At 44.4% G+C, this 20,808-nt stretch overlaps 1 protein-coding gene across 1 annotated transcript in view; it reads right to left on the bottom strand.

Moving 5' to 3' along the window:
* Window positions 1-365: 365 nt before the first annotated feature.
* The window catches only part of LOC106608154 (ras-related protein Rab-15), a 31,422-nt gene continuing 10,979 nt past the window's right edge, over window positions 366-20,808 (bottom strand). Inside the window, exons 2-6 of the mRNA XM_014205918.3 lie at window positions 6,883-6,943; window positions 6,520-6,580; window positions 5,548-5,625; window positions 5,232-5,387; window positions 366-665 (exon numbers count right to left, since the gene is read on the bottom strand). Of these exons, the coding sequence (XP_014061393.1) occupies window positions 507-665; window positions 5,232-5,387; window positions 5,548-5,625; window positions 6,520-6,580; window positions 6,883-6,943 (515 nt within the window). The 3' untranslated portion in view covers window positions 366-506. The remainder of the gene's footprint in view (window positions 666-5,231; window positions 5,388-5,547; window positions 5,626-6,519; window positions 6,581-6,882; window positions 6,944-20,808) is intronic.

Here is a 20,808-nt window from a genome sequence, read left to right as displayed (position 1 = left end):
GCTGAAACTAAATGGAACATAGTCTGCACCACAAACAACAGTCTATTCCCTATGGTGCAGTAGGTCTGAGCTTAGCCGAGCAGTGTACTATGAAGGGAACAGTGTAATGGGTCGTGACCACTTTATCAACAGCCCTGCGGTCTACTCTAAATACTGAAAGCTTCGTATATAATGCAGCATTTAACAGCAGCACCCTCTTGTGGCAAAACCTATCAACTACAATGAAAAATACAATTTAAAAAACCTAGCAAACGCCAGTACACCACCTACCATGGTAGAAAGGCAATCGGCTACGTTAATCAGGTTTAACATGAAGAAGAGAAGTGTCACCCTCCACCCTATTTCCTACAAAGTGCACTACTTTAAACCATAGGAAATAGGGTGTGTTTTGAGACGCATCCAGACCCAGTCCTTACATAAGAAGTGGCACCCTATTCCCTACATAGGGCACTACTTTTCTCACCCCATTTCCTACATAGTGCACTACTTTTGACCAGGCCCAGTCCTTAACACCAGCAGCCCTTCTGTGAGGCGGCGGCCCCGTCTGTGATGCCCTCCTCCTCCTCCAGGGCGGCGAGGTTGAGCTCGTCTGTGACCGACGCCCTTAGGAGGTCCAGGTCCTTCTTATTGGCTGCCAGGACCTGCTCAGCCAATCGTGTGAAGGACTGGGGTGGAGGGGTGGTAACATGGCACAAGGATAACAGAGAGGTGAAATGTTTTGTTTTGCAATGCTGAAGACTAATTTAACTGTTAGTGAAAATCTGTTTTATGTATATATCACTGTATATATAATTTAAATGTAACCTTTATTTAACTAGGCAAGTCAGTTAAGAACAAATTATTATTTACAATGATGGCCTACACCGGCCAAACCCGGACTCGCAGGGCCAGTTGTGCGCTGCCCTATGGGACTCCCAATCACGGCCGGTTGTGATACAGCCTGGATATATCACTGTAAACAGTGCCTTCAGAAAGTATTCAGACCCCTTGACTATTCCAAAATTGATTCAATTGTTTTTTTCCCCCCCCTCATCAATCTACACACAATACCCCATAATGACAAAGCAAAAACAGGTTTTTAGAAATGTTTGCAAAATTTATAAAAAATGAAAAACTTATATTACATTTACATAAGTATTCTGACCCTTTACTCAGTACTTTGTTGAAGCACCTTTGGCAGCGATTACAGCCTCTAGTCTTCTTGGGTATGACGCTACAAGCTTGGCACAGCTGTATTTGGGGAGTTTCTCCCATTCTTCTCTGCAGATCCTCTCAAGCTCTGTCAGATTGGATGGGGAGTGTCACTGCACAGCTATTTTCAGGTCTCTTCAGAGTTGTTCGATCATATTCAAGTCCAGGTTTTGGCTGGGTCACTCAAGGACATTCAGAGACTTGTCCTGAAGCCACTCCTGCGTTGTCCTGGCTGTGTGCTTAGGGTCGTTGTTCTGTTGGAAGGTGAACCTTCTCCCCAGTTTGAGGACCTGAGTGCTCTGGAGCAGGTTTTCATCAAGGATCTCTCTGTACTTTGCTCCGTTCATCTTTACCTCGATCCTGACTAGTCTTCCAGTCCCTGCCGCTGAAACACATCCCCACAGCATGATTCTGCCACCACCATGCTTCACCATGGGGATGGTGCCAGGTTTCCTCCAGACGTGACGCTTGGCATTCAGGCCAAGCCTGAATCAGAACAGAGAATCTTGTTTCTCATGGTCTGAGAGTCTTTAGGTGCCTTTTGGCAAACTCCAAGCGGGCTTTTGTGAATTTTACTGAGGAGTGGCTTCCGTCTGGCCACTCAAATCAAATAAAATTTTATTGGTCACATACACGTGTTTAGCAGATGTTATTGCGGTGTAGCGAAATACTTGTGTTTCTAGCCCCAACAGTAATATCTAACAAGTAATATCTAACAATTTCACAACATATACCCAATACACACAAATCTAAGTAAAGGAATGGAAATATGAATATATAAATATATGGACGAGCAATGTCAGAGCGGCATAGACTAAAATACAGTAGAATAGAATACAGTATAAAAATATGAGATGAGTAATGCAAGATATGTAAACATTATTAAAGTGACTAGTGTTCCATTATTAAAGTGGCCTGTGATTACTAGTCTATGTATATAGGGCCGCAGCCTCTGTGCTAGTGATGGCTATTTAACAGTCTGATGGCCTTGAGATAGAAGCTGTTTTCAGTCTCTCGGTGCCAGCTTTGATGCACCTGTACTGACCTCGCCTTCTACCATAAAGGCCTGATTGGTGGAGTGCTGCAAAGATGGTTGTCCTTCTGGAAGGTTCTCCCATCTCCACAGAGGAACTCTGGAGCTCTGTCAGAGTGACCATCGGGTTCTTAGTCACCTCCCTGACCAAGGCCCTTCTCCCCCAATTGCTCAGTTTGGCCGGGTGGACAGCTCTAGGAAGAGTCTTGGTGGTTCCATACTTCTTCCATTTAAGAATGATGGAGGACACTGTGTTCCTGGGAACCTTCAATGCTGCAGAAATGTTTTGGTACCCTTCCCCAGATCTGTGCCTCGACCCAATCCTGTCTCGGAGCTCTACGGATAATTTCTTTGATCTCATTGCTTGGTTTTTTGCTCTGACATTCACTGTCAACTGTGGGACCTTATATAGACAGGTGTCTGCCTTTTCAAATCATGTCCAATTAACTGAATTTACCACAGGTGGACTACAATTAAGTTGTAGAAACATCTCAAGGATGATCAATGGAAACAGGATGCACCTGATCTCAATTTCGAGTCTCATAGAAAAAGGGTCTGAATACTTATGTAAATATGGTATTTCTGTTTCTTTTATTATAAATTTGCAAACATTTCTATAAACCTGTTTTTTCTTTGACATTATGGGGTACCAATCTCATAGATTGATGAGGATTTTATTTTATTTAATCCATTTTAGAATAAGGCTGTAACGTAACAAAATGTGGAAAAAGTGAAGGGGTCTGAATACTTTCCGAATGCACTGTACATACACTACCGGTCACTTAGAAATGCCTTTGTTTTTTAAAGAAAAGCACATTTCCATATATTAAAATAACATAAAATTGATCAGAAATACAGTGTAGACATTGTTAATGTTGTAAATGACTATTGTAGCTGGAAACAGCTGATTGTTTATGGAATATCTACATAGGCGTACAGAGGCCCATTATCAGCAACCATCACTCCTGTGTTCCAATGGCACGTTGTGTTAGCTAATCCAAGTTTATCATTGTAAAAGGCTAACTGATCATTAGAAAAACCTTTTGCGATTATGTTAGCACAGCTGAAAACTGTTGTCCTGATTTAAAGAAGCAATACAACCGGCCTTCTTTAGACTAGTTGAGTATCTGGAGCATCAGCATTTGTGGGTTCAATTACAGACTCATCAGTCTATCCTTGTTCTGAGAAATGAAGGCTATTCCATGCGAGAAATTACCAAGAAACTGAAGATCTCGCACAACACTGTGTACTACTCCCTTCACAGAACAGCGCAAACTGGCTCTAACCAGAATAGAAAGAGGAGTGGAAGGCCCCGGTGCACAACTGAGCAAGAGGACAAGTACATTAGAGTGTCTAGTTTGAGAAATAGACGCCTCAAAAGTCCTCAACTGGCAGCTTCATTAAATAGTACCCGCAAAACACCAGTCTCAACGTCAATAGTGAAGAGGTGACTCCAGGATGCTGGCCTTCTAGGCAGAGTTGCAAAGAAAAAGCCATATCTCAGACTGGCCAATAAAAATAAAAGATTAAGATGGGCAAAAGAACACAAACACTGGACCGAGGAGTGGTCAGCACAGTCACCGGATCTCAACCCTATTGAGCTATTGTGGGACCAGCTTGACCGTATGTGTCATGACTTCCGCCGAAGTCGGTCCCACTCCTTGTTCGGGCGGCGTTCGGCGGTCGACGTCACCGGTCTTCTAGCCATCGCCGATCCACCTTTCATTTTCCATTTGTTTTGTCTTGTTTTCCCACACACCTGGTATTCATTCCCTCATTACATGTCGTGTATTTAACCCTCTGTTCCCCCCATGTCTGTATGTGTAATTGTTTATTGTACTTTATTGTACTTTATTGTTTATTGTACTTGTGTTTTTGTACTTTGTGCTGCCTTACTGGTTCATTGGGCTTTTGTTTTGTGACGCAGTTGCGTTCTGTGCAAATGATTTGCCTTAGTAAAGTGCTTTGTCCACTCATCTCTGCTCTCCTGCGCCTGACTTCGATGCACCAGATACACTCACCTCTTGACTGTATGGTACGTAAGAAGTGCCCATCAAGCCAATCCAACTTGTGGGAGGTGCTTCAGGAAGCATGGGTTGAAATCTTTTCAGATTACCTCAACAAATTGACAACTGGAATGCCAAAGGTCTGCAAGGCTGTAATTGCTGCAAATGGAGGATTCTTTGACGAAAGCAAAGTTTGAAGGACACAATTATTATTTCAATTAAAAATCATTATTTATAACCTTGTCAACGTCTTGACTGTATTTCCTATTCATTATGCAACTCATTTCGTGTATGTTTTCATGGAAAACAAGGACATTTCTAAGTGACCCCAAACTTCTGAACGGTAGTGTGTATATATATCACTGTATATATCACTGTATGTATCACTGTATATATCACTGTATGTATCACTGTATGTATCACTGTAGATATCACTGTATGTATCACTGTATATATCACTGTATGTATCACTGTATATATCACTGTATGTATCACTGTATGTATCACTGTAGATATCACTGTATATATCACTGTATATATCACTGTATATATCACTGTATGTATCACTGTATATATCACTGTATATATCACTGTATGTATCACTGTATATATCACTGTATGTATCACTGTATATATCACTGTATGTATCACTGTATGTATCACTGTAGATATCACTGTATATATCACTGTATATATCACTGTATGTATCACTGTATATATCACTGTATATATCACTGTATGTATCACTGTATATATCACTGTATGTATCACTGTATATATCACTGTATGTATCACTGTATATATCACTGTATGTATCACTGTATATATCACTTGGACTCTGGGAGATACAGACTAAGACAGTGACTCAGGATGAAATGTTGTTCACATTATACCGTCATTAATAGTTTGCGTACCAGTAGTCCGGCCGTGGTGCTTGGCGTTGGCCTGTGACAGACAGGCGGCCATACACAGTGTTTGTTCAGGAGCTGTCAGCCACTCACCTCTGTGATGTTATAGTTGGTGGAGGCACTTGTCTCAAAGAAGTCCATCCCATAATCCTTGGCCAGCTTGTTGCCCTGTTCTGTAGCTACCTGCCTCTTCTCCTCCTCGTCTGACTTGTTCCCTATGAGGATCTTTTGGATGTTATCAGGAGCATACTGAGAGAGAGAGGGAGGGATGGAGATGGGGAGGGATAGAGGGGGTGAGGGACGGAGAGGGAAGAGAGAGCGAGACATTCCGTCTGATTTGACAAAAGCACCTGTGCCGTTATAAAACATTTTGGCCTGAACCTATAAACCCTGAACCTCTTGATCTCACCTCGTCCACATCGCTGGCCCACTTCATGATGTGCTGGAAGGATCGCTCACTTGTGATGTCGTAAACCAGGAAGATTCCCTGAAGAGTGGAGAAGAGGAGAGGACAGGGGATGGGCGAGGAGAGGAGGGAGGAAGGTAGAAGATGAGGGGAGGGAAGCAGAGGGGAGGGAAGGGGAGGGAAGCAGAGGGAAGGGGAGGGGAGGGAAGAAACATGTCATCTGATTCTGTTATGGTTGTCACAGCAACACCACGTAGTATAGTATCCATGGGAGATAAGGGTGGTGAGTGGACAGGAGGAAACTCTTACTATGACACTAACTAGCACCAGGAAACTGTTACTGTGACACTAACTAGCACCAGGAAACTCTTACTATGACACTAACTAGCACCAGGAAACTGTTACTATGACACTAACTAGCACCAGGAAACTGTTACTATGACACTAACTAGCACCAGGAAACTGTTACTATGACACTAACTAGCACCAGGAAACTGCTAAAAGCAACCCACCATACCTACAGTATATCTGTTGACGTACAACTGCAGCTCCTAGCTACAAGTGCAATGCATGTTTAGAAGGGAGAGTAACCTCATCTCCAGGCCACTTGCTGGATCCAGCTGGTGGATTAGACTAAATAAAGTGTAGAGTGGAGCTACAGTAGCATTATCTTACCTGATCTGAACTCGTACCTACAATATCACGAGGAAGAGTAGTTATCTTACCTGATCTGACCTCGTACCTACAATATCATGAGGAAGAGTAGTTATCTTACCTGATCTGACCTCGTACCTACAATATCATGAGGAAGAGTAGTTATCTTACCTGATCTGACCTCGTACCTACAATATCATGAGGAAGAGTAGTTATCTTACCTGATCTGACCTCGAACCTACAATATCATGAGGAAGAGTAGTTATCTTACCTGATCTGACCTCGTACCTACAATATCATGAGGAAGAGTAGTTATCTTACCTGTGCTCGTCTGTAGTACTGCTTAGTGATGGTCTGATATCTCTCCTGTCCTGCTGTGTCCCTGGAAGACATCAAAAGTCAAACACCCTCTCTTAGGAAATGATCATACAGGCGGTGAATAGTGAAAATATCAGGCTACGTTTCGATCCACGGTGGATCTTTGTGAGTTCAAAAAAGGTTTTTATTTTGACATACGAGTCATTGCAACGGGCTTTGTGCACTACAGAGAGGGGATCTCCTTTGTCTGAACTTGTGCAGTGTCCAGTCTGTACGCAGCAGTATGGGGAAAGCCTGAACAAGAGTGTCTCCTAAATTACTAACATAATGTATATGTAAAATATGAATGCAGCTGCTTTGGTTTACCATATCTGTATCCGCACTTTGATGCCATCTATCTCTAGCGTCTTCATTTTGAAATCGACTCCTGAGAAGAGAAAAAGAACAGACAAGTCAATATTGTGACTATGGAAGATTAATTCATCCTATTTAATGTGTGGAGAGATTAGGCGAGCTAAGGTGAGGCGTGGTGGGGGGGAGGGGGGGTGAGGTGAGGTACGGCGGGGCGGGGCGAGCTGAGGCGAGATTTTCTCCTCTGTTTTCTATCCTAAACTATTAGACTAATATGTTTTTGCCCGATCTGAAATACTCTCTCAGACTAATACGTAGGTAAACATACATGGAATTTAAACAGCACAATAATCACAGGTAAGTCATTAAACAGCTCTAACCAATGAACCCAACTAAAAAAGCTAAAAGACTCACAAACCATTACTCGTTATGTAAGGCTCCACTCCAGTGAAGGGTTAACTGTGGCAAATCAATACTCAGTCCCTCAGATACTCTGACTTAAACACTGAGAGAGATGCCTGTCGTGTGGTTTTCATCAGTTACACTCCTCCTCTACTCAGCCTGAGCATGCCCTCCATTATAAATGAGCAGCGTAGATGACAGAAATACTGCTTTTAAACTGCAGTGTGTTCACTTGATAAGGGCCTTGGCACTGAAACTCATCTGTAGCCCCTGTAGCCACACTCTCAGACCTTCAGACTTAACCAGTGAGATGCCCATTGTGGGTGATATACACCTCATCTGTTGACGTGGGCACTCCCATGAGAAAGATACTCTGACAGACGTGACATATTGCTTTTGTACATCAGTGTGTTCATTGGAAACGAGTCTCATCTCGGCACGCATATCTAAAACACGATAGACAACTAGTGACACTCTCACAGGCCTACTTTTCAAACTGCCGTTTGATCGCTTGATACAGTCTCTGCACTCAGACACATCTCATCTAAAACACTACAGACACTCTCTCACAGGCCTGCGCCAAGACTGGAGTTCACTCCACTTCAGGGAGAGACAGAGAGGCCTGTTAAAACAGTAAAGCAGCCTGCTGTGTGACTACTACACTCTTTGAAGAAAAGGTTTCTACCTAGAACCTAAAATGGGTCTTCGGCTGTCCTCACAGGAGAACCCTTTGAGGAACCCTTTTTGGTTCCAGGTAGAAACCTTTTGTTTGCAGGTACGACCCTTTTGGGATCCATATAGGACCCTTTCCACAGAGGGCTCTACATGAAACCTAAAAGGATTCTACCTGGAACCAAAAAGGGTTATCCTAAGGGAACCCTTTTAGAACCCTTTTTTGTAAGAGTGTAGAACTGTGTGACTACTAGGACTGTGTGACTACTAGGACTGTGTGACTACTAGGACTGACTGACTACTAGGACTGTGTGACTACTAGGACTGTGTGACTACTAAGACTGCTGACTACTAGGACTGTGTGACTACTAGGACTGTGACTACTAGGACTGTGTGACTACTAGGACTGTGTGACTACTAGGACTGTGTGACTACTAAGACTGTGACTACTAGGACTGTGTGACTACTAGGAATATCTGACTACTAGGACTATCTGACTACTAGGACTGTGTGACTACTAGGACTGTCTGACAGCGAGGACTGTGTGACTACTAGGACTGTGTGACTACTAGGACTGTCTGACTACTAGGACTGTCTGACTACTAGGACTGTCTGACTACTAGGACTGTCTGACTACTAGGACTGTGACTACTATGACTGTGACTACTATGACTGTGTGACTACTAGGACTGTGACTACTAGGACTGTGACTACTACGACTGTGTGACTACTAGGACTGTGTGACTACTAGGTCTGTCTGACTACTAGGACTGTGTGACTACTAGGACTGTGTGACTACTAGGACTGTCTGACATCTAAGACTGTGACTACTAGGACTGTGACTACTAGGTCTGTCTGACTACCAGGACTGTGTGACTACTAGGACTGTGTGACTACTAGGACTGTCTGACTACTAGGTCTGTCTGACTACTAGGACTGTGTGACTACTAGGACTGTGTGACTACTAGGACTGTCTGATTACTAGGACTGTCTGACTACTAGGACTGTGTGACTACTAGGACTGTGTGACTACTAGGACTATCTGACCACTAGGACTGTCTGACTACTAGGACTGTGTGACTACTAGGACTATCTGACCACTAGGACTATCTGACCACTAGGACTGTGTGACTACTAGGACTGTGTGACTACTAGGACTGTGTGACTACTAGGGCTGTGTGACTACTAGGGCTGTCTGACTACTAGGACTGTCTGACTACTAGGACTGTGCGACTACTAGGACTGTCTGACTCCTAGGACTGTGCGACTAGGGAAGGAGTATGCAGACCGTGGCACAGTGAACGGTCACTGGCTTGTCTTGCCTGGGGCTGGGAGGAGTGCAAGCAGGAAAAAACACCGACATGAAGGCTCTCGCTCTCTCCCTCTTTCTCTCTCTGTGTCTTGCTTCTTTCCAAGCATCTCTCTCTCTTCCCCTCACTCTTTCTATGCTTCTCGCTCTCCCCGTCTCTCCCTCTCCATCTTTCCTTTTGCTTCTCTCCTGGAGTCATCCATGCATTCAGTGATCTGGGAGTGAGTGACGTGCAGCTTCAAAGTAAATGCTTCTACGATGTCCTCTAGAATAGATTAATGGGAAGTGTTGGCTCAGCTATCTAAGATGTCCTCTAGAATAGATGAATGGGAAGTGTTGGCTCTTCTATCTAAGATGTCCTCTAGAATAGATTAATGGGAAGTGTTGGCTCAGCTATCTAAGATGTCCTCTAGAATAGATGAATGGGAAGTGTTGGCTCTGCTATCTAAGATGTCCTCTAGAATAGATTAATGGGAAGTGTTGGCTCTTCTATCTAAGATGTCCTCTAGAATAGATTAATGGGAAGTGTTGGCTCTTCTATCTAAGATGTCCTCTAGAATAGATGAATGGGAAGTGTTGGCTCTTCTATCTAAGATGTCCTCTAGAATAGATGAATGGGAAGTGTTGGCTCTGCTATCTAAGATGTCCTCTAGAATAGATGAATGGGAAGTGTTGGCTCAGCTATCTAAGATGTCCTCTAGAATAGATGAATGGGAAGTGTTGGCTCTGCTATCTAAGATGTCCTCTAGAATAGATGAATGGGAAGTGTTGGCTCTGCTATCTAAGATGTCCTCTAGAATAGATGAATGGGAAGTGTTGGCTCAGCTATCTAAGACGTCCTCTAGAATAGATGAATGGGAAGTGTTGGCTCAGCTATCTAAGCATATGGAAGATCTGATAGAATATATCACAGTAGTGTTCAAACATCCGGTGTAGGATTGAAGAAGAAAAATATTCTTGTATAAGGTGAGAGAGGTTTTCATATTGAGGCGAATTCCGGGGGGTAGCCCCGACAGGGACTCGACCCCGGGTCCAGCGACTGTCAACTGTCAACACATTAACCATTATGCCAAGAGATCCAAACCCCTTTTTATTTATTATTTGTATTTTATTTAAAATTTTATTTAACTAGGCAAGTCAGTTAAGAACAAATTCTTATTTACAATGACGGCCTAACCCGGCCAAACCCTAACGACAATGTGCCAACTGGCCCTATGGGACTCCCAATCACAGCCGGATGTGATACAGCCCAGGGTCGAACCGGGGTCTGTAGTGACACCTCCAGCACTGAGATGCAGTACCTTAAACCGCTTCACCGCTCGCCACCCTTGATGAGGTCAGTACAATATGATCACTATGTGTGTAACGGTTAACTTGCAGTCCAAAGTGTTTTGTCACAGTGTCTGTGCTCTGTGAATGAAACGGACATAGTCTAGCAAAGACACTGTCTATGACTCTACACCCCATCACATCACACCTAGCCGTGACAATGAAGCTCAAATACAGCACCCCTCTGAGAAAGCAGTGGCTAATTTGTCATGGTAGTGTTTCATCACAATCTGCAAGGCAGAGAAGCTGTGTAGAGCGAATAGGTACAAGGAAGTGACTGGTCTAATTATCTTGAACACAGCTCACTTCTACCTTAATTAGGTGATGACACGTCAGGAGTGTACTGTAGGTAGTAGAGGTTGACCGATTAATCGGAATGGCCGATTAATTAGGGCCAATTTCAAGTTTTCATAACAATCGGAAATCTGTATTTTTGGACGCCGATTTGGCCAATTTCTTTTTTTTTTACACCTTTATTTAACTTGGCAAGTCAGTTAAGAACACATTCTTATTTTCAATGACGGCCTAGGAACGGTGGGTTAACTGCCTTGTTCAGAGGCAGAACGACATATTTTTACCTTGTCAGCTCGGGGATTGAATCTTGCAACCTTACGGTTAACTAGTCCAACGCTCTAACCACCTGCTTTACATTGCACTCCACGAGGAGCCTGCCTGTTACGCGAATGCAGTAAGAAGCCAAGGTAAGTTGCTAGCTAGCATTAAACTTACCTTATAAAAAACAATCAATCAATCATAATCACTAGTTAACTACATATGGTTGATGATATTACTAGTTTATCTAGCCTGTCCTGCATTGCATATAATCGCTTAGGTACACGTTGCTCCAACGTGTACCTAATCATAAACATCAATGCCTTTCTTAAAATCAATACACAAGTATATATTTTTAAACCTGCATATTTAGTTAATATTGCCTGCTAACATGAATTTCTTTTAACTAGTGAAAATGTGTCACTTATCTTGCAACAGAGTCAGGGTATATGCAGCAGTTTGGGCCGCCTGGCTCATTGCGAACTGTGTGAATACTATTTCTTCCTAACAAAGACAGCCAACTTCGCCAAACGGGGGATGATTTAACAAAAGCGCATTTGCCAAAAAAGCACAATCGTTGCACGACTGTACCTAACCATAAACATCAATGCCTTTCTTAAAATCAATACAGAGAAGTATATATTTTTAAACCTGCATATTTAGCTAAAAGAAATCCAGGTTAGCATATTAACCAGGTGAAATTGTGTCACTTCTCTTGCGTTCATTGCACGCTGAGTCTGGGTATATGCAACAGTTTGGGCCGCCTGGCTCGTTGCGAACTAATTTGCCAGAATTTTACGTAATTATGACATAACATTGAAGGTTGTGCAATGTAACAGCAATATTTAGACTTAGCGATGCCACCCGTTAGATAAAATACGGAACGGTTCCATATTTCACTGAAACTATACTGTTACACTGGCAATACTAAAGTGTCTATAAGAACATCCAATAGTCAAAGGTATAATAGTCAAAGGTATATGAAATACAAATGGTATAGAGAGAAATAGTCCTATAATTCCTATAATAACTACAACCTAAAACTTCTTAACTGGGAATATTGAAGACTCATGTTAAAAGGAACCACCAGCTTTCATATGTTCTCATGTTCTGAGCAAGGAACTTAAACGTTAGCTTTCTTACATGGCACATATTGCACTTTTACTTTCTTCTCCCAACACTTTGTTTTTGCATTATTTAAACCAAATTGAACATGTTTCATTATTTATTTGAGGCTAAAATAGATTTTATTGATGTATTATATTAAGTTAAAATAAGTGTTCATTCAGTATTGTTGTAATTGTCATTATAAAAAAAAAAGAATAATAATAAAAAGAATCGGCCGATTAACCGGTATCGGCTTTTTTTGGTCCTACAATAATCGGTATCGGTAGCGGCGTTGAAAAAAAAAAGAATAATCGGTCGACCTCTAGTACGTAGTAGGCCTAATACTAACAGACACGCTTTTATATTAGACACATAGATGCTGGGACACTGGGGAGAGTGGGGCCTGTCTTACCCTAAAACATGGCTGTGACTGTTTATATTAGACACATAGATGCTGGGACACTGGGGAGAGTGGGGCCTGTCTTACCCTAAAACATGGCTGTGACTGTTTATATTAGACACATAGATGCTGGGACACTGGGGAGAGTGGGGCCTGTCTTACCCTAAAACATGGCTGTGACTGTTTATATTAGACACATAGATGCTGGGACACTGGGGAGAGTGGGGCCTGTCTTACCCTAAAACATGGCTGTGACTGTTTATATTAGACACATAGATGCTGGGACACTGGGGAGAGTGGGGCCTGTCTTACCCTAAAACATGGCTGTGACTGTTTATATTAGACACATAGATGCTGGGACACTGGGGAGAGTGGGGCCTGTCTTACCCTAAAACATGGCTGTGACTGTTTATATTAGACACATAGATGCTGGGACACTGGGGAGAGTGGGGCCTGTCTTACCCTAAAACATGGCTGTGACTGTTTATATTAGACACATAGATGCTGGGACACTGGGGAGAGTGGGGCCTGTCTTACCCTAAAACATGGCTGTGACTGTTTATATTAGACACATAGATGCTGGGACACTGGGGAGAGTGGGGCCTGTCTTACCCTAAAACATGGCTGTGACTGTTTATATTAGACACATAGATGCTGGGACACTGGGGAGAGTGGGGCCTGTCTTACCCTAAAACATGGCTGTGACTGTTTATATTAGACACATAGATGCTGGGACACTGGGGAGAGTGGGGCCTGTCTTACCCTAAAACATGGCTGTGACTGTTTATATTAGACACATAGATGCTGGGACACTGGGGAGAGTGGGGCCTGTCTTACCCTAAAACATGGCTGTGACTGTTTATATTAGACACATAGATGCTGGGACACTGGGGAGAGTGGGGCCTGTCTTACCCTAAAACATGGCTGTGACTGTTTATATTAGACACATAGATGCTGGGACACTGGGGAGAGTGGGGCCTGTCTTACCCTAAAACATGGCTGTGACTGTTTATATTAGACACATAGATGCTGGGACACTGGGGAGAGTGGGGCCTGTCTTACCCTAAAACATGGCTGTGACTGTTTATATTAGACACATAGATGCTGGGACACTGGGGAGAGTGGGGCCTGTCTTACCCTAAAACATGGCTGTGACTGTTTATATTAGACACATAGATGCTGGGACACTGGGGAGAGTGGGGCCTGTCTTACCCTAAAACATGGCTGTGACTGTTTATATTAGACACATAGATGCTGGGACACTGGGGAGAGTGGGGCCTGTCTTACCCTAAAACATGGCTGTGACTGTTTATATTAGACACATAGATGCTGGGACACTGGGGAGAGTGGGGCCTGTCTTACCCTAAAACATGGCTGTGACTGTTTATATTAGACACATAGATGCTGGGACACTGGGGAGAGTGGGGCCTGTCTTACCCTAAAACATGGCTGTGACTGTTTATATTAGACACATAGATGCTGGGACACTGGGGAGAGTGGGGCCTGTCTTACCCTAAAACATGGCTGTGACTGTTTATATTAGACACATAGATGCTGGGACACTGGGGAGAGTGGGGCCTGTCTTACCCTAAAACATGGCTGTGACTGTTTATATTAGACACATAGATGCTGGGACACTGGGGAGAGTGGGGCCTGTCTTACCCTAAAACATGGCTGTGACTGTTTATATTAGACACATAGATGCTGGGACACTGGGGAGAGTGGGGCCTGTCTTACCCTAAAACATGGCTGTGACTGTTTATATTAGACACATAGATGCTGGGACACTGGGGAGAGTGGGGCCTGTCTTACCCTAAAACATGGCTGTGACTGTTTATATTAGACACATAGATGCTGGGACACTGGGGAGAGTGGGGCCTGTCTTACCCTAAAACATGGCTGTGACTGTTTATATTAGACACATAGATGCTGGGACACTGGGGAGAGTGGGGCCTGTCTTACCCTAAAACATGGCTGTGACTGTTTATATTAGACACATAGATGCTGGGACACTGGGGAGAGTGGGGCCTGTCTTACCCTAAAACATGGCTGTGACTGTTTATATTAGACACATAGATGCTGGGACACTGGGGAGAGTGGGGCCTGTCTTACCCTAAAACATGGCTGTGACTGTTTATATTAGACACATAGATGCTGGGACACTGGGGAGAGTGGGGCCTGTCTTACCCTAAAACATGGCTGTGACTGTTTATATTAGACACATAGATGCTGGGACACTGGGGAGAGTGGGGCCTGTCTTACCCTAAAACATGGCTGTGACTGTTTATATTAGACACATAGATGCTGGGACACTGGGGAGAGTGGGGCCTGTCTTACCCTAAAACATGGCTGTGACTGTTTATATTAGACACATAGATGCTGGGACACTGGGGAGAGTGGGGCCTGTCTTACCCTAAAACATGGCTGTGACTGTTTATATTAGACACATAGATGCTGGGACACTGGGGAGAGTGGGGCCTGTCTTACCCTAAAACATGGCTGTGACTGTTTATATTAGACACATAGATGCTGGGACACTGGGGAGAGTGGGGCCTGTCTTACCCTAAAACATGGCTGTGACTGTTTATATTAGACACATAGATGCTGGGACACTGGGGAGAGTGGGGCCTGTCTTACCCTAAAACATGGCTGTGACTGTTTATATTAGACACATAGATGCTGGGACACTGGGGAGAGTGGGGCCTGTCTTACCCTAAAACATGGCTGTGACTGTTTATATTAGACACATAGATGCTGGGACACTGGGGAGAGTGGGGCCTGTCTTACCCTAAAACATGGCTGTGACTGTTTATATTAGACACATAGATGCTGGGACACTGGGGAGAGTGGGGCCTGTCTTACCCTAAAACATGGCTGTGACTGTTTATATTAGACACATAGATGCTGGGACACTGGGGAGAGTGGGGCCTGTCTTACCCTAAAACATGGCTGTGACTGTTTATATTAGACACATAGATGCTGGGACACTGGGGAGAGTGGGGCCTGTCTTACCCTAAAACATGGCTGTGACTGTTTATATTAGACACATAGATGCTGGGACACTGGGGAGAGTGGGGCCTGTCTTACCCTAAAACATGGCTGTGACTGTTTATATTAGACACATAGATGCTGGGACACTGGGGAGAGTGGGGCCTGTCTTACCCTAAAACATGGCTGTGACTGTTTATATTAGACACATAGATGCTGGGACACTGGGGAGAGTGGGGCCTGTCTTACCCTAAAACATGGCTGTGACTGTTTATATTAGACACATAGATGCTGGGACACTGGGGAGAGTGGGGCCTGTCTTACCCTAAAACATGGCTGTGACTGTTTATATTAGACACATAGATGCTGGGACACTGGGGAGAGTGGGGCCTGTCTTACCCTAAAACATGGCTGTGACTGTTTATATTAGACACATAGATGCTGGGACACTGGGGAGAGTGGGGCCTGTCTTACCCTAAAACATGGCTGTGACTGTTTATATTAGACACATAGATGCTGGGACACTGGGGAGAGTGGGGCCTGTCTTACCCTAAAACATGGCTGTGACTGTTTATATTAGACACATAGATGCTGGGACACTGGGGAGAGTGGGGCCTGTCTTACCCTAAAACATGGCTGTGACTGTTTATATTAGACACATAGATGCTGGGACACTGGGGAGAGTGGGGCCTGTCTTACCCTAAAACATGGCTGTGACTGTTTATATTAGACACATAGATGCTGGGACACTGGGGAGAGTGGGGCCTGTCTTACCCTAAAACATGGCTGTGACTGTTTATATTAGACACATAGATGCTGGGACACTGGGGAGAGTGGGGCCTGTCTTACCCTAAAACATGGCTGTGACTGTTTATATTAGACACATAGATGCTGGGACACTGGGGAGAGTGGGGCCTGTCTTACCCTAAAACATGGCTGTGACTGTTTATATTAGACACATAGATGCTGGGACACTGGGGAGAGTGGGGCCTGTCTTACCCTAAAACATGGCTGTGACTGTTTATATTAGACACATAGATGCTGGGACACTGGGGAGAGTGGGGCCTGTCTTACCCTAAAACATGGCTGTGACTGTTTATATTAGACACATAGATGCTGGGACACTGGGGAGAGTGGGGCCTGTCTTACCCTAAAACATGGCTGTGACTGTTTATATTAGACACATAGATGCTGGGACACTGGGGAGAGTGGGGCCTGTCTTACCCTAAAACATGGCTGTGACTGTTTATATTAGACACATAGATGCTGGGACACTGGGGAGAGTGGGGCCTGTCTTACCCTAAAACATGGCTGTGACTGTTTATATTAGACACATAGATGCTGGGACACTGGGGAGAGTGGGGCCTGTCTTACCCTAAAACATGGCTGTGACTGTTTATATTAGACACATAGATGCTGGGACACTGGGGAGAGTGGGGCCTGTCTTACCCTAAAACATGGCTGTGACTGTTTATATTAGACACATAGATGCTGGGACACTGGGGAGAGTGGGGCCTGTCTTACCCTAAAACATGGCTGTGACTGTTTATATTAGACACATAGATGCTGGGACACTGGGGAGAGTGGGGCCTGTCTTACCCTAAAACATGGCTGTGACTGTTTATATTAGACACATAGATGCTGGGACACTGGGGAGAGTGGGGCCTGTCTTACCCTAAAACATGGCTGTGACTGTTTATATTAGACACATAGATGCTGGGACACTGGGGAGAGTGGGGCCTGTCTTACCCTAAAACATGGCTGTGACTGTTTATATTAGACACATAGATGCTGGGACACTGGGGAGAGTGGGGCCTGTCTTACCCTAAAACATGGCTGTGACTGTTTATATTAGACACATAGATGCTGGGACACTGGGGAGAGTGGGGCCTGTCTTACCCTAAAACATGGCTGTGACTGTTTATATTAGACACATAGATGCTGGGACACTGGGGAGAGTGGGGCCTGTCTTACCCTAAAACATGGCTGTGACTGTTTATATTAGACACATAGATGCTGGGACACTGGGGAGAGTGGGGCCTGTCTTACCCTAAAACATGGCTGTGACTGTTTATATTAGACACATAGATGCTGGGACACTGGGGAGAGTGGGGCCTGTCTTACCCTAAAACATGGCTGTGACTGTTTATATTAGACACATAGATGCTGGGACACTGGGGAGAGTGGGGCCTGTCTTACCCTAAAACATGGCTGTGACTGTTTATATTAGACACATAGATGCTGGGACACTGGGGAGAGTGGGGCCTGTCTTACCCTAAAACATGGCTGTGACTGTTTATATTAGACACATAGATGCTGGGACACTGGGGAGAGTGGGGCCTGTCTTACCCTAAAACATGGCTGTGACTGTTTATATTAGACACATAGATGCTGGGACACTGGGGAGAGTGGGGCCTGTCTTACCCTAAAACATGGCTGTGACTGTTTATATTAGACACATAGATGCTGGGACACTGGGGAGAGTGGGGCCTGTCTTACCCTAAAACATGGCTGTGACTGTTTATATTAGACACATAGATGCTGGGACACTGGGGAGAGTGGGGCCTGTCTTACCCTAAAACATGGCTGTGACTGTTTATATTAGACACATAGATGCTGGGACACTGGGGAGAGTGGGGCCTGTCTTACCCTAAAACATGGCTGTGACTGTTTATATTAGACACATAGATGCTGGGACACTGGGGAGAGTGGGGCCTGTCTTACCCTAAAACATGGCTGTGACTGTTTATATTAGACACATAGATGCTGGGACACTGGGGAGAGTGGGGCCTGTCTTACCCTAAAACATGGCTGTGACTGTTTATATTAGACACATAGATGCTGGGACACTGGGGAGAGTGGGGCCTGTCTTACCCTAAAACATGGCTGTGACTGTTTATATTAGACACATAGATGCTGGGACACTGGGGAGAGTGGGGCCTGTCTTACCCTAAAACATGGCTGTGACTGTTTATATTAGACACATAGATGCTGGGACACTGGGGAGAGTGGGGCCTGTCTTACCCTAAAACATGGCTGTGACTGTTTATATTAGACACATAGATGCTGGGACACTGGGGAGAGTGGGGCCTGTCTTACCCTAAAACATGGCTGTGACTGTTTATATTAGACACATAGATGCTGGGACACTGGGGAGAGTGGGGCCTGTCTTACCCTAAAACATGGCTGTGACTGTTTATATTAGACACATAGATGCTGGGACACTGGGGAGAGTGGGGCCTGTCTTACCCTAAAACATGGCTGTGACTGTTTATATTAGACACATAGATGCTGGGACACTGGGGAGAGTGGGGCCTGTCTTACCCTAAAACATGGCTGTGACTGTTTATATTAGACACATAGATGCTGGGACACTGGGGAGAGTGGGGCCTGTCTTACCCTAAAACATGGCTGTGACTGTTTATATTAGACACATAGATGCTGGGACACTGGGGAGAGTGGGGCCTGTCTTACCCTAAAACATGGCTGTGACTGTTTATATTAGACACATAGATGCTGGGACACTGGGGAGAGTGGGGCCTGTCTTACCCTAAAACATGGCTGTGACTGTTTATATTAGACACATAGATGCTGGGACACTGGGGAGAGTGGGGCCTGTCTTACCCTAAAACATGGCTGTGACTGTTTATATTAGACACATAGATGCTGGGACACTGGGGAGAGTGGGGCCTGTCTTACCCTAAAACATGGCTGTGACTGTTTATATTAGACACATAGATGCTGGGACACTGGGGAGAGTGGGGCCTGTCTTACCCTAAAACATGGCTGTGACTGTTTATATTAGACACATAGATGCTGGGACACTGGGGAGAGTGGGGCCTGTCTTACCCTAAAACATGGCTGTGACTGTTTATATTAGACACATAGATGCTGGGACACTGGGGAGAGTGGGGCCTGTCTTACCCTAAAACATGGCTGTGACTGTTTATATTAGACACATAGATGCTGGGACACTGGGGAGAGTGGGGCCTGTCTTACCCTAAAACATGGCTGTGACTGTTTATATTAGACACATAGATGCTGGGACACTGGGGAGAGTGGGGCCTGTCTTACCCTAAAACATGGCTGTGACTGTTTATATTAGACACATAGATGCTGGGACACTGGGGAGAGTGGGGCCTGTCTTACCCTAAAACATGGCTGTGACTGTTTATATTAGACACATAGATGCTGGGACACTGGGGAGAGTGGGGCCTGTCTTACCCTAAAACATGGCTGTGACTGTTTATATTAGACACATAGATGCTGGGACACTGGGGAGAGTGGGGCCTGTCTTACCCTAAAACATGGCTGTGACTGTGCTATGTGGTTGTCTTACCTGCCTTTGTTGAATGCACTGACTGCAAAATGATTTAGGATTAGAGAGTCTGCTAAAAGACTCAAATACAAACGGCTGTAGACAGTGACACCATAGGTGTATACAGCCACCTCTCAGGGAATGCATGTCACACAGTGTTAGAGAGGTTGCAACAATCCAGTAACTTTCCCCCAAAGAATCCCAGCTTTTCCAGAAATCCTGGTAGGAAGATTCCTAGATTCAGGAGGGAATAACTAGGAAATCCCAGAATCCACTGACCAGGATTTCTGGAAATCCTGGGAATTTTGGGGAAAGTTAACGGAATTTTGCAAACCCTATAAGAGTGAATCAGAGTGATTCTCCTCACTAAGGCCATGCCGAACAATTCACAGTACTGTAGTCTTCAAGACACTCTATGCTTAGGACACAAACAGCAAGCTTGTCCACTGTAAACTACATTGGCTGCACTGAAACATACAAAGGACAGGGGAAGGGAGGGAGAATAAACAAAAGCGTCCACCATGGGGCATGTAAGGCAAAGAAAACAAGCAGCTTTCAACTAGACCTATTAAGTGTTTACAGTGTGTGTTTACCCAGAGTTGATATAGTATTTAGTGTTTACAGTGTGTTTACCCAGAGTTGATTTAGTATTTTGTGTTTACAGCGTGTTTTACCCAGAGTTGATATAGTATTTAGTGTTTACAGCGTGTTTTACCCAGAGTTGTATCACACGGTCATATAGTATTTAGTAGATCTACGTTCATCACACCCAACAGTTTAATTCAACATACTGACAAGTGTTTCTACTTAGTGTAGCTATTAGCCAACCATTACTATGAATGGATAAGTATAGGTACGTGCCAA

This window comes from Salmo salar, chromosome 06, assembly GCF_965601325.2.
Source record: "Salmo salar chromosome 06, fSalSal1, whole genome shotgun sequence".
In the NCBI taxonomy this organism is placed as follows: Eukaryota; Metazoa; Chordata; class Actinopteri; order Salmoniformes; family Salmonidae; genus Salmo; species Salmo salar.
This window is presented reverse-complemented; position numbering and strand designations above follow the sequence as displayed.